The sequence below is a fragment of the Lutjanus erythropterus genome, chromosome 18 (genome assembly GCF_056507025.1).
Source record: "Lutjanus erythropterus isolate fLutEry1 chromosome 18, fLutEry1.hap2, whole genome shotgun sequence".
NCBI classification, from domain to species: domain Eukaryota; kingdom Metazoa; phylum Chordata; class Actinopteri; order Lutjaniformes; family Lutjanidae; genus Lutjanus; species Lutjanus erythropterus.
The window spans coordinates 1,016,690-1,043,531 of record NC_139334.1 but is presented as its reverse complement, the minus strand read 5'-3'; the positions used below and the strand labels follow the sequence as shown (position 1 = coordinate 1,043,531).

At 39.9% G+C, this 26,842-nt stretch overlaps 1 protein-coding gene across 1 annotated transcript; it reads right to left on the bottom strand.

The window, feature by feature from the left end:
* Window positions 1–1,878: 1,878 nt before the first annotated feature.
* On the bottom strand, window positions 1,879–26,827 carry nol10 (nucleolar protein 10). The gene is made up of 21 exons (XM_084742720.1): window positions 26,669–26,827; window positions 26,224–26,269; window positions 26,026–26,124; window positions 25,849–25,926; window positions 25,725–25,762; window positions 25,126–25,262; window positions 23,799–23,864; window positions 23,528–23,588; window positions 21,297–21,382; window positions 21,004–21,082; window positions 19,324–19,473; window positions 18,209–18,275; window positions 16,060–16,112; window positions 10,815–10,941; window positions 8,988–9,067; window positions 8,738–8,836; window positions 7,114–7,206; window positions 5,723–5,899; window positions 4,635–4,948; window positions 3,886–3,988; window positions 1,879–2,563 (listed from the first exon to the last, which is right to left on the bottom strand). The coding sequence occupies exons 1-21, from the start codon at window positions 26,732–26,734 to the stop codon at window positions 2,405–2,407; spliced, it is 2,178 nt and encodes a 725-aa protein (XP_084598846.1). The 5' UTR covers window positions 26,735–26,827; the 3' UTR covers window positions 1,879–2,404.
* Window positions 26,828–26,842: the final 15 nt, after the last annotated feature.

Sequence of the window (26,842 nt, the reverse complement as noted above, 5' to 3'; positions counted from 1 at the left end):
GTATATCAAGTAGCACTTCCTTGCTTTGTGGAAATTCAGTTTCCTTGTTCTTTGTGCCAGCTTTAGTTGACCCACTTCCTGTGGCCTGATTGCCCGTTGTCATGGTGAAGCCAAAGCATCGTGAAAGGAAAAGGGGGCACTTTGCCTGCAACCCAGATTAAAGAACTATTCAAGATGACACTTTGCTAAATGATGTTTATTTGTTGTGTAGTGGGACACAGTCGCTGGTGTCCTAACACAAAGGAGCGACCTAGGCTGGAGCTTCGTCGTCCGTCCTCAGTAACCTACTGATGGTAATCTTTCCACAAACACATGGATAAAAAGCTTCCTTGAGTTTCTGTTGTAAAGTATGTTAAACCCTGACCCTGATCTAGTTAGCTGTATACAGAGTAAAAGGAAAATAAATTCCCTGTGCAGAAGCATAGTTTGACATTTTGGGAAAAACTCTTATTGCTGTTGTGGCTGGGAATTAGATTAGAAGATTGATACCACAATCGTGTGTACAGTAAATATGTAGCCGGAGCCAGGACCTTTTAGCTCAGCTTAATGTGAAGACAGGGAAGAAGCTTATTCTGTACCAACGAAAATTTGCCTTCCAGCACCTACACTGCTCACTTTTAAAACATTATATCTCGATTGTTCAGTCTGTATGAAATCCAGTGTAGTGTTGTGGTACTTGAGATCAGTCTTGGTCTTGAGACTGGTCTCAAGGCCACTTTTTGAAGGTCTCATCGCACTTTGCCTGGAATCCAGATTATAAAGAACTATACCTCATGACACTTTGCTCAAGTCCAAGTAAACATTTAGGCCAGATTATTGGACATTCCCTCCAAGTGTTCTGGAGATAGCACATTCATGAGGGTGGGACAGATGAAAGACTACAGTGACTTTGACTTTTGACCACCAGAATCTAATCAGTTCATCCTTGAATCCAAGTGGACATTAAGTGCCAAATTAGAAAACATTCCATCAAAGTATTTAGGAGATGGCATGTTCACGAGAACAGGGTAGACATCAGATCACAATGAATTTGACCTTTGACCACCAAAATCTTAGTAGATCATTCTTGAGTCTACGTGGACATTTGTGCCAAATTAGAAGACATTCCCTTTTAGTGTTCTGGAGATATCACAGTCATGAGAGAGGGACGGACGTGAGGTTACAGTGATCTTTAACCACCAAAAGCTAATCAGTTCTTCCTCGAGTCCAACTGATCATCTGTGTCAAGTTTTTGGAATTTCCTCAATGTGTCGTTGGGATATTGTGTTCACAAACTTCTGGCCATAGATGAATAATACTATAAAAATGACTGTACAAAAAGTTTTTTCAAGGTAAAATTGTGAATCACAGCCTGGCTATTTTTTGTCATAGGTTGTTTACATGTGTCCTGATTAAAAAACTGAAAACTTGAAAATATATATATAAAAAAAATCAAAAAAAGCCTGGCACATAACTGTCCATAAAACAATGCATTGTGGTTTTTCGTATGCAGATTTGTCACGGTGAAAAAGCATGGTGACATCAAATGAGTTCAAATGAGCCTGGGGGCCAGTGTTGGCATGCTGAGCACTTAAATGCACCTCCCTCACATTCGAAATGGGCCAATGCTGGAGCAGAGGGGGTTCACACCATCAGCACATTGGGGGGATGGGAGGGACACCCAGAAAGTCCTCCTCTTTCCAAGAACTGCAGTTGTTGGCGGGGGAAAGCAAAAAAAAAAAAAATCGTTCCTCCTGTCTCCGTTTTTTTCTCCTCCCCTCCTCTTTGTTCTGACGTATGTAGCGAACTGCTGCAAAGGAAGCGTGCTCTGTTTGCACATGGTATATTGAAAATGGTATATTCTGACTTTCAGCAATAAAAACAATGCAGATAAGCAAGTGTTGTACCAAATATAATATATAGTACAAGTGTTGTTAATCCACTGTAGGCTTAACAATATACAGTAATAACAAAGCATTGAAAAATACTACACCTTTACAGTTTTTCTCCCTTTCATTATCTGAAATAGCAGGCTCCACTCAGGACAAGCTGTAAGAAATAATATGCAGTATGTCATTATCCAAATTTCTGGATAATGACATAAGCATTATATGCACACAGGCAGCGACAAAGCTAATCTTTTTAATATGCTTTGAATTTGGAGAGAGCAGTTAAACACATGGCCCAGACCACCCAGGAGCAGGGAGCAGACCTGTCTGTTCATCACTGTCCTGTCTCTGCCACTTGTGCAGAATGTCTCCAGTATGTCTCTTCAAGCCTCAGAGACATCCAGCAGAGCTGAGTTCATCAAAGACACCAGAAAACTTTGACGTGAGCGAAGGACCTGTGATGCTGGTGATGCTTCTGTTGTCCATCGAGGACAAAAGGCCCTGGGTGAGGACTTAAGCTGCCCCCCTCAACCCCCTCAGTACCGGCCTCTCCCCCCCCCTCCTCCTCCTCCTCTCCCCCTGCCGCCCCGGCCTCTCCCGCGGCCGCTGCTCAGGTGTCCGGCCGAGCGCCTTAGCTTCTTCCTCTCCTCGTGGTGTTCGCGCTCCGCCTGCTGCTGCTTCTTCTGCTGCTCCGACTGCAAACCAGGACAGAATCACATCATGTTAAATTATGTTGTGCTGTGTGTTTCCACCACATGTGCATTCACGGCATAAACTAACTGTACAGTCATACTTGTAGGAACTAACAAGAAGTTTTAATCATTATTCACCTTCAGTTAGGGGCAGGACAAAAAGTTTTAAGGGTGTCTTGTATGGTGAGTATTCACTGGTGCATTCTTCTATGATTATAGACAGTTAAGCTGAAAATCAAAAGTACTTATTTTTCTCCTCATGTGTGGTGCTGTTTATCCATCTTGATTTTTTTGGTGTGAGTTACAGAGTTTTGGAGTTACCGTCCGCAGAGATGTCTGCATTTTCTCCAATATAACTGGAGAGAAAAATGCATTTGAAAAATTCAAAACCAGTGTCTGCAGTAGAATCTACTGGAACTACTTTATTTTCTTTTCATACCAAAACCACATCTTTATGTTGGGGTTAGCCAGGCCTCCCTCTCACACCTGCAGCTGGTTCAGAATCCTGCAGCTCATCTTTGAACAGGTAAACGCAGGTGAGAGCACATTCCTCCTGCCCTGACCTCCCTTCACTGTCTCCTGGTATGTTACAGGATTGATTTTAGGATATTATTGTTTACCTAGAAATCATTACACGGGCTAATTTTAAACTGTCTTGACCTTTTACAAGTGATTTACTGATCAGTTGTGGTCCCATGATCTAGGTCACAGTTGTCGACCCCCAAACTCTGACCCCAGTTGCCTATGCATGTAAGGCTGGCTTCTACACTGCCTGATTTTAAATCCTGTCTTAAAACACATTTGTATTCTTTGGCTTTTAACTCACTATGGGAGGTGCGTTGCTCCTACTGCTTTGCCTTTATGGTTTTTATTGTTTTGTTTTACTGTGTTGTGTGTTTTTTTCTATATTTGATTGTACAGCACTCTGGTCCACTGCTGTTTTTAAATGTGCTCTTTAAATAAATTTTAACTGGATTAGATTGGAAACCATCCTCAGACCACCTCGGTGCATCGTCTCCACCGTGAGCAACTGGCTGCAGCAGTTGGAATACAATGGTTACCATGGAAACCTACTTGATTTTAACAAAAACTGTGAACCTATGTAATGTTAGATGGTGTGATGTCGTGAGGAGTAGGGATTAATATTTAGAGCTGCGAGGATGAAATGTCAGATTTATTGTTTGTGATCTGTCTGAACAGCCTCATAGAAGAGATATTTTTCAAATCTTCATTTTATAAACTAACAAAATTCATTAAAGTAAGTCATTTGATGGTTTCAAAGTCATTCTATTAGGCTGTGATGGTGCACTGCGTCAACACTTTACCTTCTTGAGAGTGAAGGTCAGCTGCTTGCTACCCACTGCGGTGTCAGCCATGTTGCTGGTTCCAGAGTGCTCCTCTAATTTCAGCCGCTCCTCCAAAGAAGCCCTGGAAGAACACACACTTTCCTCAGACACAAAGAACCACAGTGTTTACACAGGATGTAGAAAGTAGAAACTTTTTTTTGCCTGTGAACTCCAGCGCTGTAGTTTTGTTTTCTAAAATCATACTGAGATTATTTTGACTGAAACAGCAATTGTGATATGAGTAGTGGGAATGATCATTTTCACATTACAATTTTCATTCTCACTGAAAACTAAAATTAAAATCGTGATGATGGGACATTTGTTCGGGCCTGTTTCATACATGTTCTCGGCATCTGGAGAACAAGATTTGTAGGCCATGGCGTCTCTGCACCACTAAGCACCTCATTATAATGCTGGTTTCTGTTTTCCTTCATAAAAAATTGCAATTAGGTTCCGGTTATGTGATTTGGATATTACCACTTGACCATATTGCAATTCAGATAAAATTGTGATTAATTGGGTAGCCCTAATTTATATTCTTATATATGTCTGGAAACAAGTACAGTTAGAAAAAGCATGCACTGCAAAGTTTCATGGACAGGTCAGGTGCTGCCTCAACATAAACAGCTGCACACCCTTCAGCTATCTGAAGAATTTTTAAAAAGTGTCCCTGACAATCAGCCAGCACTCCTCTATTATTTCTATTTAATACATTTCCAAGGACATACTTCTGCAGTTTCTGCTTGCGGGCCATGTCGTTAAAACTTCTGAACTCCTCCCCGGCTTTGATCTGATAAAACCGGGGCTGACTCGTCTTCTTGCCCTCGGCCATGTTTGGGGTTTTCTCCCCTCCGTTCCGTTCCCTCTCCAGCAGGACGGTGTTGCGGTCCGCGTCTTTCCTCTCCTGCCACCGCCGGTCCCTGTCCTCCTGCCGCAGCAGCCTCCGCTGCTCCCTGACCTCCTCCACCCAGCTTTTGTCGTCGTCCGAGCTCTCCTCCTCTGAGCTGGCTCGCCCCTCGGGCTCCTCGTCGTCTTCAGCCGCCTGGACAGAGACGTGACAGAGCCAGAGTTACTAATGTGATATATTCTTTCATTAAGGCCTGATCCCTCACCCTAAACAACATTGAGAAAATACAGAATGTGCAAACAGCTCGCCTGCCGAAATCAGTGAACAAGATAAACACAGGAAACTGATGACTGTGTCAGGAGGGATTATTAAGCGCTGCAGGCTCACATCACACTTAATACAAGAACTGAATGTGGAAAGCCACGATTTAGTTACGCTGCTCAATTTTGTTTCAGATCAGTGCCTCCTACAGCTTGTTTCCCTTCTCTCACAGCCAGTTCAAAATTTTACAGTTCAAGTCTGATGTCCTTCACTCACATACACTTCCAACAGTCCACTTGTAAAGAAGTTGGAACTTTCAATGATGTGCAAATGCTTTACAACTTGTGTTCAACTGAATACAGTCCAAAGACAAGATATTATTTGTTTAAATAAACTTGATTAATCATGGGTAACTGTCACATCTGTTGAGGCCCCATTAATGTTGAAAGGTACATGCAGGTTTTGGAGCAACATATGCTGCCTTCCAGACCAATAAAGTTTAGCAGTTAAAACAATAAATATCTTGTCTTTGTACTGTATTCAACTGAATATATGTTGAAAATGTTTAGCAAATCATTGCATTCTGTTATTATTTATGTTTTACACAACATCCCAACTTTTTTGGAATTGGGATTGTACTTCCACAACTCATTCCACAGTTTCCCTACCTGTGCAGGAACTGTAACTAACAGCTAAGATCAGCATTACCTGTTGGGAGGCAGCCTCCTGCTGAGCCAGCAGACGCAGCTTCTTCTTCCTCTTCTGTTCGACCTTGGAGACGATGGGGTTGAGGAGGCGGAACTCCTCGCTCTGCTCGTCCACCTGGTAGTCGGGGTTTTCGAACATCATCTTAAAGCGGTCGTCTCCCAGGATGCTGGGGAGGGCCTGCGGTTTGGAAGAGCGGGGGGAACGGTTAGGGCGATGATCACATAGAGTAACACTGATTCTTGCTTACTGATGCTGTGGTGGGAGAGACATCCAGCTCAAGCACAAAGAAACTTTGAACCTTTAGTTTAATTTTAAGTTTCAACTGAGTCCAATTTCATAAAGTCCCCAGTCCTAGGAGGGTGCCAGCGTAACCACCAGTGTAAATTTAATCGACTAAAGATTTTCGGCAGCAACATTTTGTCACTGGCTGTGAAACGAAAGTAAAAGAGCTCCTTCAGTGACAGGCTGCTTCACCCCAAGTGTGTGAAGGCGCGATACTACAGGTCCTTCCTTCCTGCAGCTGTCAGACTGTACAACCAGCACTGCTCCCAGTAGACCACACTCACCAAAACTAACTGACTGACTGCACTATTGAAGGGATAGTTCACCCAAAAATGAAAATTCAAGCTAAGGAACTACAGTGAAGATTTAGGATAAAAACATGGTGTAAATGATGTCTTTCAAGACATTAATTTTCATTCGTCACAATCTTGTCAGTTGAAAAACGTATGTCCGTGTGCTCCACGTTAGCTTTTTTTCAAGTCTTTCCTCTGGCGATTATTTTCATCATCAGTGTTGATCATTTTCTTAATTAATCGATTAGTTGTTTGGTCGATAAAACGTCAGAAAATGGTGAAAAACATCAACCAGCGTTTCCCAAAGTCCAAGATAACGTTCTAAGAATCCAGAAAACATTCACATTTAAGAAGCTAGAATTGGAGAATTCTGACTTTTCTGAAAAAGACTGAAACCGATACAGATTAATTGATTATCAAAATAGCTGCCGACCAAGTTAATCAATTATTTGATTAATCATTGCAGCTCTGTGCGTAATATCAATATTCTCTTTGTGCAATGGTGCAAATTCAACTGCTGTATCTGCTTATTGTTTATAATGAATACACTGTTGTTATATTTTTGCTTGTTCATATCACTGTTCATGTTGCTTGTTTACTTACTTATTGTTTTTTATTGTTATATTTATGTACTGTATTTTTGTATTCACTTTGCTGTTGCAAATTTCCCCATTGTGGAACTACTTAAAAAAACATTGATTGACATGCTAATGATAGTGAGTGTACTGTGTCACAGTCTTAAAATGTCATGGCAGATAAAGAGTTCTGAGTATCCTCAGAGTGAAGGAATTCAGGGACATGAGGAACACCTCCTACCTTGCCCTTCTTCTTCCTCGAGGCCAGCTCTGCTTCGTCGTCACCCTCCTCCATCAGCTTGAGAGCCAGCTCCTTGTTCACCTTGGGCAGCTTCTGTCTCAGTCACAACATAGAACACACAGTACAATTTGATTTCACAAACAGGAATCTTTGACCAACATTGTGAAGCAGCCTGCACATTTTCAGGCTTCCTACACTTTTACCAAATTCAAGTACTTTTCAAGATGCACTTCTAATCTTTTCCAGCACCTTACAGCTGAGGTGAATCACACATACATCTACTCAGAATGATTATTTCAATTCTTCATCACATAAATGAGTTCTCTTGAACATACACTCTTTTTCAACAGCCAATCACAAGACAGGTGGGTCTTACAATAGACAATCGCAACACAGCAGGATTTTACAACAGTCAGTTACAGCACAGTTGGTTTCAGAACAGCCAATCAGATTTTTTTTTTAAATTTCTTTACAAAAACCCATCACAGCACAGGAGGGTTTTACGAAAGCAAATAACGACATAGGGGGATTTTTACAACACCGAATTACAGAATAGGTGTTTTTTTTACCACTGCCAATCACAGCACAGGGGCATTTTACAAGAGCCAATCAGAGAATGGGTGGCTTTTACAACAGCCAATCTCAGCACAGGGCAGTTTACAACAGCCAGTCGTAGCACTGAATCACAGAATCACAAAGCTGTTATGTGATTGGCTGTTGGAAAAACCCTCCTGTGGTGTAACAGGCTGTTATAAAAACCACCTGTGTTGTGATTGGCTGGTATCTGGGTTCTTGACGACTTTTAGCCTTTATATCTGGTTTCTTATTCACCGGGAGATTTGTGCTCTCCTGTTGAAAACTGAGTTGGAGTTCAGTGCCGGCCTCAATTACTGTCTGCCAGATAACACCATATTGCTTGATTTGATTGTTATAAACATCTAATGCTTCTAAAAGTTTGTTAATAATTTCTTACGACTCATAAACAGACACTTAGTCATTCAGCATTAATTCCTTTAATCTTTCATGACATATCATGAAATATATATATCATATATTACAGAAAAGTTTCATATTTTCATAAAAATGTGTCACCTGTCTGTATCTTATACAACTTGTCTCGGCCAACTTGTTTTTTCATCTAAGAGGCCAACGATTCAGTCAGAGAGCGGTTTATTATGAAACTACTGCAATCATAATCAGAATTTCAAGCATTTTATCCAAAATCTGAGCACTTGTCAAACCTTGAAAACACCACATTAAGATTCAGGTACTTTCAAGGACTTCCAGCACCTGTAAGAACCCTGGATTTTCACTAGTGTCATCATCAATGCAAAAACACAAAACTTGTTTTTTTGTTTTTGCACAATGGCGTTATTTGTTTCAGACAAATAACCCCTGAGCAACTTCATAGTTTTCTGTAATGGGTTGCTAAAGCATTATTTGTTTTAACCCTTTAAGGCGAGTGTGAGAGGTTGTGAAGTAAATTTGCATTCAGGTGTTGATCAACAGGTACACAGTTTACTCCATGAAATACGTCAGGGAAACTGATGTATGAAAGAATGTGAAAAAAACATACATGAAAGCTAACGGCAGACATTTTCAATATAATGTCAGGAAGTCTCACCGTAATCTGCACCCTCTGAGTCCTGGACTCCTCGATCTTCTGGCGGATCTTATCCTTGCGGTACTCCTCGTATGCAAAAGGATTTGCCATGCTCTTAACCTGCGGCAAAACCAAACAGACAAACAAACAAAACTGTCACACTGGAACATACTTCTTTCAGCTCAAAAACCTGTTTAAAGCAGGTTTTGTCTGTTGTATTATTAAGATGTGTTAACACACGTTTACATTACAGTTGTTCTCACTCACTCACCTTGTGATAAAGCCTGATGTCCATGAAATAGCCGTGCATGTAGGCTCTCAGGAGAGATGATCCCACCAGGTGAGACAAACCTGTGGAAAACACACAATTAAGTCAGGAATTTATTAAATAAACCCATTTAAAAAAAACAATGGCAGACACTTATGAGATAAAACAGGTTATATCTGCAATTATGAGCAGAGTTTTTTAACCATATTAGCACAGTGGACATGTGACGAGTGATGTCAGTCTGTTGGTTGGTCGGTCAGTCAGTTGACCACTTTGGTGCAGACTAAAATATATCATCAATTCCTGAATTAATGAGTGCACTGATGTTCATGGTCCTAAGAGGATGAATTCTAGTGACTTTGGGGATTTCAGTGACCTTTCCCCCTTGTCGCCACCATGAGGCTCACTTTTTCAATTCTTGCTGGAACAGACACCATGATAAACTGTCGTGACAGTGGCGATCCTGTCAGGTCAGATCAGGCCAAAAAAAAAAGTTATTAAGTCAAATATTTTGAATTATGACCACATACCTGCAAAACAACGTCATTCCCATTAGCCCTGGCTGTGTTCTGTACTAATTAATAAATAACAGAACAGAACACTAGCATGGTACCTTTGTCACTGTTAGCATACGAGCATTAGCATCTACCTCATATGCTGTGCCTACGTACAGCCTCTGAGACCACCAGCATGCCTGTAGACTCTTAAGTTGTACAGACATATACATATACATATACATATATGTACACACACACACCCATATACATAGAGTGGTATGCATGTGTGTGTGTTTGATGTTTTCTCATAGGACGTGATATATTTAAATTCTCAGGAATAGGTGAAATATATATTTCTTCTCAAATGTATCTAGTTAGGAGTGATCTATTTATGTCTTGTTAACAATATCATCATCATTATCATAAAAAAAATACTATATAGAAGGTTGTTTTTATTACTTTAATGGCTTTTAATGACTCTAATTTCCACATTTCAGTTCTATTTTTTTTCCTTTTTAACTTTTCAACTCTTCTTTTTTCCCCTCTTTCTGTTGTTCCTTCCTGTGACTACCCCATGTATGAAATGAAAGCATCCTTTCTTAGAGAACTTAAGAGAATTCCTGCCCTCAGATTGCTCAGTGGGTACAGATGGGAGCAGCAGCGTGCTCTGGCCGTGCCGACCGTTTAAAAACCTACATGTTGCGTCAAAAGTCGGCCGGCAAGTGAGCACGTGTAGATAGAGAGAATATGGAGAAAAGTGCTCTTCCCAGGAAACACCGTCAGTGTGTTCTGCCTCACGGTTACATAACAGGGCCACATGAGACGGCTCCTGTAAATCAACACCGCTGTTCCCCTGCCTGCCCCCTCCTCGTCTTTTATTCCACAGCAGCCAACCACCTTTCTGCTTCTTGTCATTTGATCTCTTTACTGCTGAGCCTGCATTCCAATGTTCATTCAACCCTTCCAGTGTTCACCCCCCCCCCCCCCAACCCTCCTTCCACCCACCCCCACATACTACTTTTCTTACCTAAAGCCTCTCAGTCGTTGCCCTGGCCTCTAGTTAAGTAGTCTAGCCACCCGTGCTAACCCCCAAGGCGGCAAAGTGGCTCAGATTGACTCTTAGTTTAGGGTGTAACTCTCAGGGCTGGGATTATATTCCCTCTTTGAACAGTGATCGCTTAAATCCTCTGCACTTTTGAACATAATTAATGCATGCTTGGTTTTGGGAAATCCTTTCTGTGGAATACTTCAAGTTGTTTAACTCTGACATCTCTCTCCATATGCAGGGAGGACCGTGACAAAAAAAACCTCCATTAAGGCTGTAATGTCTCACCCAGATTTTCCAGGTCCTTCCGGGTGACAAACTTGTAGTCATCGTACACCGTGCTCTCCGGGCTCTCCTCTAGCTCCTCTGTCAGGTTGTCAAGGAAGGAGCACCACCGAGGTGCAGGGCCCAGAGCCTAAACACACACACACAGTTCACATTTAGACTGTTGGGTAAGTATGAAACCTGTCGTGTATTTGTTGAAACAAAAATAGATTAACTGTCCGAGGTCATGTTTCCATTCCAGTTAGACATCACTGAGCTCTTCCTTTTTTCAAGGAATTGTGGAATTTGCTGACATGTTGACCCCCAGAAAAAGCGTCGGCACAGCAAAGCGTCCCTGCTTCTCAGACTGACAGTGTGCAAGTTTCATTTCGCTATCCTCACACTGTCGCTGCTTACTGTCTGCATTAAAATTCTCACTCTAACACATGCTCATGTTGAGAAACGCTGCAATATAATACAGGGCTTTCCTGACCGATACTTGTGTTGAAAGTTCTGATAAAAAAGTAGGGCTAAAAGCATTTTTTTTAAAACGCCAAAACTATTGTGTCTTTTGTCAGCAACTGTGTTGGTGTGCTTACACCAAGCATACGCATGTAACGCGCGGGTACAGCTGTTGAGTGTGGAGGCAGCAGGAGGATGATCCATTCATCGTTTCTGCAAGATCATGGTGTTTGTAATGACAGCTTAGTTAGCTTACCTTATAGAAGTAAGGTAAGTAGGACTCGATATCAAACCCCAGTAGCCACTTTTTAAGCACAGAATCATTCACAGATCCTTTAAAAAACACAAATGCACAGTGCAGATATTTTCCCTGATTAACAGGTCAAAAGTGCTATGCTTGTATACTACTCCATGTACTTTTTTGTCATGTACAATTTTGAAAAAATATATTGATAGTGCAATTGCCAATGATTTGCAATATCAGAGATTTTTACACCATTATTCTTATTTTGATTGAAAAACATGTTAAAATGACTACTGTGGTTTTTATTGCAGGAATCTGTACCATATGAAGATATTTTTTTAAGTCTGCAGAATTTGATTTGTACAACAGGACACCTCTGTCTCACAACATTCATTAATTTAAACGTTTTTTGACCCACATTTTGCCTTTGAAAAATATTGCACCTCGTACAATTTGAAAATTGCAGAAAGCCATATTGCAAATTCAATAAAAGTTCAATTAATTGTGCAGCCCTATTTCAGTCCATTAAACTGGATCCCACAGGAGTACGCCTCCAGTTTGTCCTGTCTCTACCTGATCCAAAGCAACAAGTGCTGCAAAAACTTCCTTCAGTTCACTGAGGGACCATCAACAAATTACCACTTGAATGACACAGATCCAATGTTGTTCAACCTTTGTACTGACTTAGTGAAAATTGTGATTAAAAAATTAAATGAAATTGGTGTAATAATTTTATTTTACATAATTATATGAATATATAACTGTATATTATATAGGGCCTCCTATTTAATATACAGTCTATGGCTCCAACTCTTTATTGGTCTGCAGGGCTCATTTTTGGATGCGAAATTGCTACATACTGATCATAATGTAAGTTTCTTTGCCTCGGTTACTTTTTAAGTATTATTTCCCTAAATTTTAATGCAGAGCTGCAGTGAAAAGACAAGACAGATGCTGCTGTGTTTTATTCTGAGGCCCAACACTGTGTGGCATCAGAGTCTGGGCACGCTTGTCATCATAAATAGATCATAAGATTGTGATGTTCATCGGAGCTTCAGCGAAATCTGCCGCTGCTTTCCCTGCAACACACAGCTCGTCTTATTCAGCAGCTTGGTCTGTCTGCGTGTTTGTGACGCAGCCTTCAGTATTACTCGATTAGTGCAGCCAATCAGATGATGATGATGAGCGAGCCTACAAAGTGTTAGAAAAGGAATTACAGTTATTAAACTGTATAGTGTATAATTATTTATTATATGTATTATAGTATATTACAATAAAGTAGAGTATATTATTAGTAGTATGCTGTATAGTATTATACATTTATAGATCATAGATTGTTCTGAAAAGGAAACCAATCAGTCATTCATTTCAAAAAACATGTCGTATTTTATCTTTTGTATATTTACTATTGTTGTTTCACAAAACAGAAGTATTCCTTATCTGATTACTGTATAATCGATGGAATAACAGGAAGAACTGATTACTAAAATAACTGATTGCTGAACAGACAATGTATCATTTTGAAAATCAATTAATCATTTCAGTCGTTGAAGTCAGCCACCGAATGTGACTTTTCAAGGCAGGGCTGCACCAGCCTGCCTTAACAAAGCTAAACTAGATCCACAACCTTACAGGAGCACCAACCAAGTCAGCACCAGGACTGCTGACTCTGCAACGCCAAGAAAAGAGCGGCCGGCCTCCCTCCTCCTGTAACTGGACTAAACACAGCAAAGACAGACTTTCCCTTCCGCCTTGGATTTACACCTTTCTCTAGCCTGGCTCCCCCCTTCACCGCCACAGACCGCCAGCTTACAAGCACCTCAAAGCAACCGCTTACTCCTCAAGGACTGGTAACGCACTGGGCAACGTGCGTTACCACGTTGGGCAACGTGCAACAGTGTACACTGTCACTATGTTGCGCCCTACTGGTACAGTGAGCTGTACAGTCAGCTGGAGAACAAGATTCATAGGCCAGGGCATCTCTGCGGCACTACAGCACTTCATGATAATGCTGTTTTGTCACACATTTTTCCTTTATTAAAGAAGTGCAGCGTTCCGCAATTTGGATATTGCTCGTGGCCATATTGCAGATTCATTTATATTGCAATTAACTGTGCAGATCTGGCCCAAATATAAAAAAATGCAAAAAGTAGTTTGAAAGTAGTAGAAATAGTTATTAAGTTCAAACTAGCTCTACCTCCAGTAGTGATGATGCAACGCTGTAACAGGTCTGGCTGTGCAACACAACAACAGTAACATGCAGGGCTTTATTTTCAGTTTTCTTGCTTTGGTTGATTAATAGTTGTTTGTTACAAAACATCAGAAAATTGTGAAAATTGTTGATAAGCGTTTTCAAAAGCATAAGAGGACGTCCTCAAATGTCTTATTCACTTTACTGTCAGAGAGGATTAAAAATAAATATTATATTATTATATAAAATATTCACATTTTAGGCGCTGAAATCAGAAACCTTTGACTTTTTCCTCAAAAAAATTACTCAAACTGATTAACTGAAATAAAATAGTTCAAAATCAAAATAGCTGGTGATTAATTTAATAAACGATTAATAATCGATTATCCGTTGAATCGTTGCAGCTCTAGTAACACTGAAGCTTCAATCTTCTCCGTGTCTTCTATCTAGGATCTAATGTTGCTAATGTTTTCATGACAAAACAAAGACACAGACTTGCATGGGATTCCTCAGGGGGAAGATCTTGTAATGTGCGACCCCTTGTCACTGATCAGTCATGTAGGCAGGTCAAAGATCCACTCATGCTGTGGCATCTCACTGAGTTGGAATCAATGGATGACTGGACAGGCTAGACTGCTAAACTTTCTGCCTGTTCAGTCCACACTGTGATGACGTCACGTGGAGAAAGCCTGAGGTCAAAGTCGACAGAATCCTGCGCCCGGTCATTCTTTAGTTTCATCACTGCTGTGCTGATAAAGCTTCCAGCTGTGTAACAGAGATAATCAGAGCTGTGTGAGGAGCTGAGAGCAGTTCTTTCGACGCAGAAACGTCCCAGAAGCATAAATGGCAGGTTGCTCAAACAAGTCTGAACGCACCTCCTGATTTTCCAAGAAGTCTGCTTCCCGAGACTACAAACAATCACATCAAACGTCTCACTCAGGACAGGAGGTACTATCAAAATGTGCCGCTGGAGCTACACCTCTCAGAAAGACATCAAATGATGTGGGTACAAGTGTCAAAACCGTCAGTCCCTCATGTTGCATTTGCTTTTACATTGCTTACATTTTTATGTCCATACTTACTATAAATTCAACATACAAAAGCTATTACTACAGTGTTTTATCAAAAAGCATCAAGCTGAATTTAGAGCTCAAAGCAGTAAAACTCTCTTCACCTTAATAGTTTTGAGTCCTGTTTTAATAAAAAAGTTCAGAATTCTCTGATTCAGAGTTATTACCAGTTATTACCATCATTGGCAGTCATTAACAGTCATCGAGGAGGTGGAGCTAGAAAATGTTGCCATTTTTTCTTGCAGAAATACATTAATGATTGGTCAAATTTTTGTTTCAGCTGTAAATCCAACATGGATTCCAGCAGCAAAGTGAAGTATTCACGTGATGGAGGACAGGAGGGTCTGAGGTCAGCATGTCCACGTCCATCGTGTCTGGAAGTCACTCGTGGTTGACTGATGCTGATATTTAGAGGCAGGGTAGCCAATGGCTGATAAATAATGCTGATATCAAAAGGAAGAAAAGTCATGTATGATTCCATTATTTCATGCATATTACAATCTAATATACACTGTTATCTTGTTGGTTTAGATTGATTTTTGATAATTAATGAAATACAAAAACAAAGATTTCTAGGCAGCTGGTATGTAGTGGTAAAATATTCATGATTGTTTCTAATGAATGAATTGAATATATTATAGACCAAAACAACTGTAACCGAATAATCGAGAAAATAATCATCAAATTAACTGATGCCGAAAACATTCGTTAGCTGCAGCTCTACTACACACCCCTGCCAAACAGGCTGAAGCCAAGAAAGAAATGGTTTAGAGGGATTATATTTAGTTTATACATCTTTTTTTGTGGAAGATGTTGCATATTATCCCTGTTAGGGACAGCTGAGTTCAGTATGTCAGGGGCAACATCATTCTCTATACATATGGCCTGGCCCAATTAATCGGCCAACCGATTTAATTGTCTGTCACTAGAATTTACCCATTTACACAAAGCAAAGTTTAATGTACACACAGTGTACAGTCACAGGACAGACTGTAGATGACAAGCTCTCGGCAGCTTTCCTCATCATGCTGCTGCTTTGAGAACCAGATCAATGAAAGAAAAAACAACACACTCACACACACACAGTATTGCTTAATTCCTTCGACACACGTCCTAAAAACCCACCTGACTAACTGAGGCTTGCATGCACAGCTGTTCTCTAACAAATAACAACACCTTCACTGCACCATAAAGTATCTGTCTCAGATCTGTGTCGTCAGACCAGCATGTGAATGTGACCCACCTGCCGCTGCACCAGTATACCAACCTGCCAGTAAGGAAGAGTAATGCCTGTGCACTCACCGGGATGTAGAATGTGTTCATCTTGGGATCTTCATTGGCAGTGAAGAGCATACCTGTCACAGGTAGACACAGGATGGAAGAAGGGCAGATTAATAGAGCTTATCTGTGGTCTATATTTAAAGGTCTTATTACACATAAAATCTAAACTGTTAAGTGAAATAATGAACAAGACTGGGTACGATTTGAATTTGCACATCCTAAGAGCACAATCATTTCTGTCCAAATTATGAGGAGGGAATCAGAAAATAAAACATGTTAGGCAGCTGAATGTCATTAAAGAGAAAAAAACATGAGAATCTGTGAGCTGCATAAAGAAAGAAAGAGTCTTTATTTCAGCAACAGTTTTATAGTTGGAACCTTATTAAAAAAGCTTAAAAGTGAAAATGAAATCTGAGAAATTCAGGACCAAATAATGAGTTCAATCATGATCTCAATTCGGAAGTTCACCTTCAGTTTTGTTCCTTGTTTAAACTCACTGACATGCAATGTCGGTCAAGATTAAAGTCAAACAGTGTGTGAACTCTACTGTAAGTTGGCGCCACCCAGAGGTGAAAGACAGCTGCATGAATGCTAGAGGTTGTGACTGGGGTTCACTTTTGAATTTTTTTTAAATTTAGCATTCTTTGCTCATCTCTGAAGGCAGATTTAGGAATTTTGCAGGGTTGAAAGAAGATTAGGTGAGAGCACATTACTACTCCAACCTTCATCGCTTCTTATTGTTCTCCTACCGCCCCATCCCTCAACACACACCTCAATTTTCTTAAAGCCTTTATGGGGTAGAAAGAAACATTGTGTACAGAAAATGATTTATTTAAATGGTGCCACAGAAGAATTTGTGAACGTTGACAAAACTTTCAAAATGAAAATAATTTGTCACCAATTTGTTTTGTTTTAAATTGCAACTGAGTTAATTGACAACAGTTGGACTTTTTACAAGTTTGTCTATGAATTTTAAAAACTTTATTCACATAAATGAAAGAAGAGATGATGATGAATATGTAATAATGTATAAAAAGATTTCTTACAATGTGTGCATTAAAGTATGATTTTTTCTATCAAAGTAAAATACTTTAGTGTTATTTTGTTATCAAAAAATCAAAACTAAGAACAATAAATCAAATGCACCCATCCAGGCACTGTTTAAGAAGTAAAGATATGCACCTGCACCATTACTAAAGATGTAAAGTTTCATCACGATATGATATTATATTCATTCTTTGGACAACAATAAGACATTTGCGGATATCACAGTCTGTCATGATACAATTTCGATTCAATTCAGTATCAATCAACCATTTCATGACTGTCTCTTCCAGACATTTGAGACACAGACCTGCCATAAGGATTTCAAAATAAAGGCGTACCTTAAAGGTTATGATACAAAGTAATATTTTCACTTTGCATCGATTATATTGGATTGTTGAAAACTGAATTCATAAATCGATCCAGACAGACTGACTCCTAAGTGTGACTACAGTTACAAATGTTTGACCTGCTGTCAGTGTTGTTGGAATAAAATTGAACAAAATGAAACTTCACAACATGTTCTGTTTGTCATATCCTTAGGAGATTTTTGCAAGAAATGACTGCCTGCACAAGCCAAACAGGCGCCATGTCAGACATTGGTCAGCAGTAACTAAACCATTTTGGAAAGGCAGCAGGATTCCCTGAAACACAGATTAAAAACTCACAGGTCTGTGCTGGGCACAAACACACCAGAACAATTAAGAAAACCAACTGTTGCTGATGTTGATTTTGTTGGGTTTTGGCAGGCAGCTGTGATCCCCACTTCAAGGAACCAGCACTGAATCTTTATGGAGCACTGCATCGCACTGGTCTACTTTCACCACTGACAATCTGTAGCTCCTTAACACTGTCGTCACAACAATTCAACTAACTCTCAGTTTCGCTCCTCCTGACCTCTCTTCACTTTATTTATGACTATGTTTGTCCCAATACACTTAAAAGTTGTTTACTTTCAGGCTTCATTATGTATAGTAGATGTTCACTATGTATATTTAGTATTCTACTTTTTTAAAGTTACTTTTCTTTGCATCTCCTCTTCTGCTTCTGCTGCTGTGACACTTCTGCTTCCCTAAATTGGACCAATAAAGAACCTTAGAAATGTTGTTGGAGACGTTGTCCTCACCTGAATTAGGGTAGATGCAAACATCATTGATGTTGCTCTGAGGCTGTATGGAGGAGAACACCTTGCCCTGTGGTGAACAGACAGAACACATAATAGATGAATGGCTTAAGAGAGAATACAGAGTCAAGTCCCATCTTTGTTTTTCAGCAAAGATTTCTTAACATTCACACAAAGAACATGCAGAAGTTTCTGCCAAACGATGGTGTTAGACGGCCTGCAACTACTAACGTACACAACCAGTCACAAAAGACACACTTCTTATTCAATGCTCTTTTATTTTTATAAAAATGGTTCAGATTATACCAACAGCATGTAAAGCTGTCATGAAAGCAAAAAGTGGCTGCTCTGAAGAATGTGAAATATAAAAGAGCAAAGACACTCTCACACACTGTCCCTCTGCACGTGCAATCAAGGATTTAATAACAACAACAGTATTAAATATCTGATTGCAAGTGCAGAAGACAGTGTGCAAGAGTTTTTTTTTTTTTTGCTTTTTAAAAATCTAAAGTAAACCATATAACATACTTTATAGGGGTGTCCCGATCCGATATTGATATCGGCTATCGGTCCGATATCAGCCAAAAAACAAGTATCGGATTTTATCGGACTGCATCTAAAATCTCTGATATAAGCGCTCCGATAAGCCGTCCATGTTCCGCTCCAGCGCTTCTGTCCATAGGAGACTCTGGTTGCTGACTATTGTTCTCTGTTTGAGTAACATCACTTGATCAAGCCTTTTCTAACATTCCACACTACAAAATAAGTAATAAAAGTATGTATGATTCATGCTGATATCGTATCGGATCGATATTGGTATCGGCCAATACTGGCTGCAATATCAGTATCGTATCGGAAGTGAAAAAGTTGTATCGGGACATCCCTAATACTTTACTTTGTTTTCATGCTTTTTTAAAATACATAATTGTACATAATTCTCTATTAAATCATTTTGATGTCTCCAGTATTAATCTACAATGTTGAAAAATAATAATAAAGAAAAAACACTGAATAAGAAGATGTTTTTGACTGAGAACAACCTTTGATACATGGTCATCCACATGTATGTGAATGATATTTGGTAAGTCAGGCCTGTGAAGGCTGTTACTGAGTCTTACAGTGTCTTTGTTCCAGATTTTTATAATCTTGGAGTCAGCAGACACAACCAGGTCCAGTTGGTCGTGGAAGTTGAGTGACTTGATTGGCAGGTTGTAGAAGTGGTCTTTAACCAGCAGCGGCTGGCTGGAGCGCAGGTCATAGAGCAGCACCTTCAAGACAAAGCAAAGGGTTTACAACACCACTAACATTTAGAAATCTATTTCATTCTGCGACAGGTAGGCTTCCAAATGCTAACAAATGCTAAAGGGATAATTCTTCTGGTCTCTGGGGTTGAGAGATCAGAGGTGTAGGAGTGTGTGTGTGAGGCTGTTACAGGCGAATAAACACAGTATTTGCTGGGTTTGTGTGCCCTGTTCGCAACATTAATGTTCTTTCCCAGTCACATGGCTGTTCAAGTGATGAACTACTTGTGGTGTTACTTGGACATGCTAACAGAAATTTTATACTCATGCTACAGTTTTTAAGTTTTAAGTTTCAACCTCTGCAAAAAAAGTTAACCGCCCTGTACTTATCCGTTTATTACCTATGGTTGATGGCTGCCTTCACGCCTCCATTTTGGAGAAACTAAGCAATGTGCTGCTGTGGACAGGGTCAGCAGCCAAATATAGTTTAGCCACTGTTAAAAATTGTGATAGAAATTCCTATTTCTCATGTAATCCTGTATCTGCATATTGGAAGTACCTAAATACAGGACAGGGAGGAAGGCTCGATATACTTGTATGACTCACGAGACAACATGAGACAGAACAAGCCAGAACTGCTGTATTGTTTTTCTGAATGTCCCGTACCATCATGTGATAACAATATGCAACTCACCCTTTCCTGACCTTGCATTTATCTGTGTATGAAACATTGACACATTCTCTGTTCTGGATTCATTCTGCCCAGTTCATTCTTTGACTGTGCTGTGAGTCCATCTGCAGATGCCTGAGTAAACCTCTGCTGGTGCAGTGCTGCTTTAACTGGTTAAGTTTGATTGGGTAATTGCTTTTTTCATCCGTCAGTTCAGACTTACCAAAATCACACAACTATACAAACAGACTAATGGACTGAGGCAGCAGAGGAACATCAACTCCTGAATTCTGTGAGGTAAAGTCACTGTTTTAGCCAAAGGAGTCTGGTGGTTTTGGAAAGACTGATATTTGGCTTATGTGACAGCAGTTTTGCCTTGGAAACAGCAAGGACAAGTGGTGAAAATATTCCAAATATAGTATACACTTACACCAATCTTGATTTGTCAGATGGGCCTTTTGATGCTTGGCTGTTGACCCTCCTGCTTAGTTTCCTACACTGACCATTCATAAGAACCTCATACAACCCCACTTCAAATAATCTTGCTTCAATATTCACTTATACATGGAAACAGCAGACAGCTACGTTAAACCAAAAGAGGTGAAAACTTGACGTTTTCAGTCAGTGAGAACAGTATAACTTTTTAGAGGAGAGCTCATGACATCAGCTGCATCTTTGTGAGTCACCGCTGAATTTGACACCATGTGGGCAGCTGAGAGTTTACAACAACAAACAGAGTGGAATTTGAGAATGACGCCGTAGACCAGCTTTATATAGACACGTCATCAGTGCTGGTGTCCAGCTGCCGCAGACAGACATCATAAAAATACTGCATGTCACACTTTTTGTCATTTTAGCCCAAAATAAGACCTGGTGTTTTTATTCACCTGTCCTGTGCTGGTGCCTACTGCCATGGTGAGGGAGCCATTAAACTTCAGCGCAGTAACTGAGGGCAAACCTTGGACTCTGTCAACAAAAACACAAATAAGAACATTATAAGGCAAAGTGAGACACGAAGACAAAAATAACACTGCTGTTGCTGGGTGACGGGATAATTAACTAACTGCAGTGTACCATAATGATGCACAGCTTGCAGCTTGCTCCTAAAACAGTGGAGAACATTGCCATGTGGCGACATATACATTGTCAGGCTGAAATTATTTGACAGCTTGGTACGTACTCTGTTCCTTCGGTGAGGCTGCTCAGGGCGCAGTCCAGCATGCCCACCCTGTTCCGGACGCGGGGATCCCAGCATTCGACCCTTCCCTGTCAACACAGAAGAAGAGATGTCAAACAGTCAGATGGATGCAGGGTGACTTGCAACTCATGGCTTTGAAATAGATTTTTTGACCTATAACGTGCTGCAATGGGCAACTGCTCACGCTGAAAGCTCCTAATGTAAGTGAGAGGTGACGGTTTGGAAAAATTGAACTTTAACACTCAGAACTCATGCAAAAGACGTATTTTTATCAGCCCAGCTGGTGTGTGATGCTTACGAACAGTATCAAACTGAATTGTGAAAAGAGAAAGAACTACTTTTTGGGAATCTGAAAATGAATAAATTCCTTTTCCTTTTCTAAATATAGACAATACACATACATATGAAATTACCTGTTTAAAAAGAGTAGTATAACTGAAATAACGCATACTGCAAGCCTTGGTACTAAATAGACTTATTGATCAGATCTGATTTTGTTGTTCACATAATTTCTTCAATGCATCCAATAGCAGCTTTCAGTGTGAACTGATCACTGTCATGAACTGACCTGCATGTGCAAAAGAATAAGAGAACAAGGTTTCACAAGCAGGATGCTGTCATATGAAAGTAAAGAGAGGCCACTGAAGTCAGCATTTATGTTTTTTCTAAGTTCACGAGCCAGCAATTCTGTGAGCACCATCAGTGTTAATTTCATTAGAAAAAATTGTGACGATAAGTAGTGACCTCCTTTAATTTCATGACTAAATTTTGATGACAACGTAAATGAAAAATACAGACAACGGAAGTGACGACGAAATTTTCATTATGCCCTGATGACTAAAGATGAGACAAAATAGCGGGCTCTGTCCAGGTGGACGACCTGAGTTAAATCACAATAGTCTGCAATCCAAAGCAGTAGTGAATCTGGTGGGATGTGGCCTCATCTTCACCAGCAGTATTTTTAAAAGAAAGAAAAGAAAGAGGAGAAACGACTTGTCTGTGGACGCTTTTCTCTCGCATTCAAAACGGAAGACAGACTCGTGTCACTCCCAATAAAAACGAGCGCCTTGGGGATTAAAGATGACACATCTGTAATGACTTATGCATCAATTTTTAAATGATAGGGGAGATCAGGGATGGTAGTAATACTTCTTGTTTGAACATCAGTAACTCAGTAGTTGTTTGTGTTGTGTCTCTCAAAATATGACACTCAGTACTCGCATTTGTCTACTACGATTAAAACTCCGCTAGATGTCTATTGCACCATCACACACTAATCTGAGGACAGATGCAACAGTCAGAGTTAATTTGCTGATTCGAGATCCACACTATTCAATTTATGAAAGACCTTTATGTTAGGATAAGGACTAAATAAAGTGTAAAACATAAAAAGACCCAAAACAAAAAAAAAACATTACGACTGAAACACTGACTCAGTGTCACTGATGAAATCTCCGACCAAAACAACACAAAAACAAACAACTAAATGTTACTTAAACTTAATACAATCTTCAATAAGCAGCCAACACTAAAATCAAATTAAAAAATTCTTGTCAAAATGAACACTGAACAGTATGGCTGTCATTTTTTCCAATTATAAAGTTATACCGAATGTGTAATGACAGAATTTATTTGAATCATTTTGAATAAGAAATACTTCAGGTCTTTGCTCACTAGTGTCCTCCGTTTTTGTGACAACAATATTAGTCACTTAGTTAAGTCAATGATTCATTTTTTGGACCATAAGGCAAACTTCTTCAAACAGAGAACTTGTTGACTGAATTTTTAATTCAAACATATAACAGCTTGTTAGGTTGAGTTAGGCCCCCATATGAAAGTGGCACAAATCAGAACAGATAAAATCAAATCAAAAAAACAAAAGGTCTGAGTTACAGAGGAGAGAAAAAAAATCAGATTTGGACTTCTTTGACCTGCAGTCTTAATGTAGCCTTTGTGAATGTGTTTTACTTTAAGCACATGTAGTACAAAGGAACCTGATACAGTCCAAAAATAAGTCTGCTAATACTTTCACCAAAGACATTTTAATCTTTATCAGGGACTTTTATTTTTTATAGATATATTTAAGATTTAGTATAAGTTGTAGTATATTCAGACAGAGACACACACACACACACACACACACACACACACACTTTTCACGCGTCTGTAATAACTGGTGCCTCATCTCACACACAGCCTGCTACAGCACTTACCTCAGAGGTTCCTGTGGCAAACAAATGATGGACGGGATTGATGTCACACACATTGTTCTCCCTGGTCAAGAAGTCAAAAAAAAAAAAAGAAATATATGAACATCAGCTGACAGAAATGACGCAAAGAGCTCATCAGTTAATGTCAGATTACACCAAAGACTTCAGCGGAGCAGCAGTCTGAATATTGTACACGTGGCTGAATCAAGCACTTAACTGTTACCGGATCATACAAACACCAACGCAACATAAAAACTATCAACAGTTAACTTACACAGCATCAGTCTGAAGTGAGTTGAGGAAGCGTCCTTGTTCCAGATTCAGCCTGAACACCTCTGAACTGTAAATAAAACCAAAAACATCAGTCTTGCCCAGAAAGTTTATTCCTACAGCATGCACAGGATAAATCTACAACCTCAATTTCAAAAAAGTTGAGACACTGCATAAAACTTAAAAGAAAAGAGAATGCAATGACTGGCTTATACTTTTCAACCCATTTCTTCAATTGAATACAGCACAAACACAAGATATTCAATGCTCAAACTGATAAACTCTCTTGTTTTTGTAAATGTGGACTCATTCCAAATTTGATGCCTGCAACATGTTCCAAAAGAATTGGGACAGGAGCATGTTTACCACTGTGATGCATCAGCTGTTCTTTTAACAACACTCAGTTAGTGTTTGGGAACTGAAGACACTAATTGTTGAAAGTAAAATTCTTTCTCACATATGACGTCAGCTGCTCAACAGTCCGGGGTCACCGTTGTTGAATTTTTTGCTTCATGATGCACCAAACATTTTCAATGGGGGGCAGTCTGGATTGCAGGCAGGTCAGTCTAGTACCTGAACTCTTTCACTGTGAAGCCACGCTGTTGGAACACTTGCAGAATGCGTCTTGGCATCATCACGCTGAAATAAGCAGGGACGTCTCTGCAAGGGATGCCAGCATGTGTTGCTCCAAAACCTGTATGTACCTTTCAGTGTTAATGGGGCCTTAACAGATGTGAGTTACCCATGTTGCCATGGACACTCACACTCCCCCATACCATCACAGATGCTGCTGCATTTCTGGATGTTGTTGATTGGTGGCTTTTGCTTTCCATGGCAGAGTCTTACCTAAAACCTGTTTCACACATGCACTGTAAGTCTGCAGTTATCAGGACACTACACGGAGGAGCTGTATGTGTGAACACAAAAGTCTGCATTTTTTGGCCCACGCGTAACCCTGCCAGCTCCTTCATAAGTCATAAGTCCGGGTGAACCACATGCGTGAACAGAGCAGCTCAGTGTCTGGAGCGAGTGAGTGGGTGTGTTGATGACACTGCATGATGTGCAACTGCTCCTGTTCCAACTTATTTGCAACATGTTGCAGCAATCAAATTAAGAATGAGTGTAGATTTACCAAAAAAACAAGAGTTTATCAGTGTTAACATTAAATATCTGTCTTTGTACAGTATGTAATTGAATTAATTAAGTCAAAAATTCTTTACAAATCAATGCATTCTGTTTTTATTTACACTGTATCACAACTTTTTGGGAATTGGTTTTTGGAAAAATGGGCCCAGAGTGGCTCCACATCTATTATTCAATCATCAACTCACCTTGTCCCCACAAAAAAGAGGTCACAGGAAGGGTAGTGGTAAGAAAAGTCCCGTCCAAACTTTGGAATACGTGTCTTGTAGTAGTGTCCATGTTGAGAGTGGAACTCTATGTAGCGGTTGCAGTGTAAAAACACCAACTGCACAGGTACACAGAAAAACAAAACGGTGAATTTTAAAAAATAAATCAGGAAATCAATACAGGAATGAATGTTAGTGAGCTGTACAGCTTTTTCAAGTGAATATATTCATGGTTATCTCAATAATGAAAATTTACCCCAATTTATTTCCAGTTAAAAGGCATATGACAGAATGTTTAATGACCTTTTATAGACAAACAGTTCTGTTCAGCATTTAATAACTACTCCTACATCTAAGGATCCCTCTGAAGACTTGGATGATTTTGATGTTCATGTTCTTATCATTTTTACAGGTGAGTTGACAAAAAATGATTCAGATAACCTCACAGATCCTTCAAGGAATTGGATGCATTTACATGCCAGAAACATATCAAACCCTGTTAATACATAACAACACAGATCACACACAAAAAACTTTCCAACAGCATTGTTTAAGTGTCAAGGGGGTCAGTAATGTCTTACCTTAGAGTAGTCATCAGACAGGATGTCAAAAGCCACAACTTTGAGAGAGAGAAAAGAAATTTGTCACATTTAGTCATACATGACACGGGCGCCATACAACAAGTGGGTGTGTCTGCTGACTTACTGTCTGAATCCACACAGCGCTCAAACTTCAGGGACAACTGGTAGGTGTCGTAGCAGCGAATTCTGGGTTTGTAAGTTCCTGAAATGAACGGAAAATAAAAACACAAACAAAAAAATGAAATGACCGCCTTCTCAGAGGTGTGTTCCGACTGGTCTGGTGAAATACGGCTTGCTTTACCTGCTGCCAGGACGAACTGACCATCCCTCGACACTTTGATAGAGGTGCACACTGTGGGCATCTCAAAGTCCTGGATGAGCTCAATTCTGCGCTGGATGTCTGGGAAGCACAACAATGAATAGAGAAGTCAGAATTATGAAACACATTTCAAAGACAATTAACAAGCCTGCGATGCCGAAATTATAGCAGTCAACTCACCAACATCTTTCTTTTGTAACTGTCTCTTCTTCCGATCTGACAGCCACTGCATTAGAGAGGTAGACGTTATTAGGATTTAGAAATGAGATAACCAGGAAAGCAGCATTTAGTTACAGTAACACTTTCAAATCTTATAGCTACTTGCTCCCAAACTTTGTGTGGTTTATCTTAGTTTACTGGCATATATGAGCACTGACTGAAATGAGTGATGTATAATAAGGTATGAAAGCTGAACTGAGGAGTCTTAAATAACGCTCTGTCGTGTAGCAAGTGTAGCATGTTCCATATTTTCAATCAGGAACACATTTACACACATTTATATTAGGTTGCATTCAGGTGGTGCGTTATGGAACAGTCACAATATCAGGAATACTAGCTAGCTGTGTTAGCTAGCTAGCTAGGCTGAAGCTAAGCAGTAACGTTTGCAGCGAGTCGTGCTTCTTACCTCTGGCAGAGACTTTCCATGACTTAAATTGTAAATCTTCACATCATTCACGCTGGATATCTGCATTTTAGAGAGTGAACACGACTCTGCTCACACATAACACGGTTACTATACCGGCGACCTGCACTGTATCCACGTTGTTGCCTCGGAGCAAAAACAGGAAGTGGACGTGAG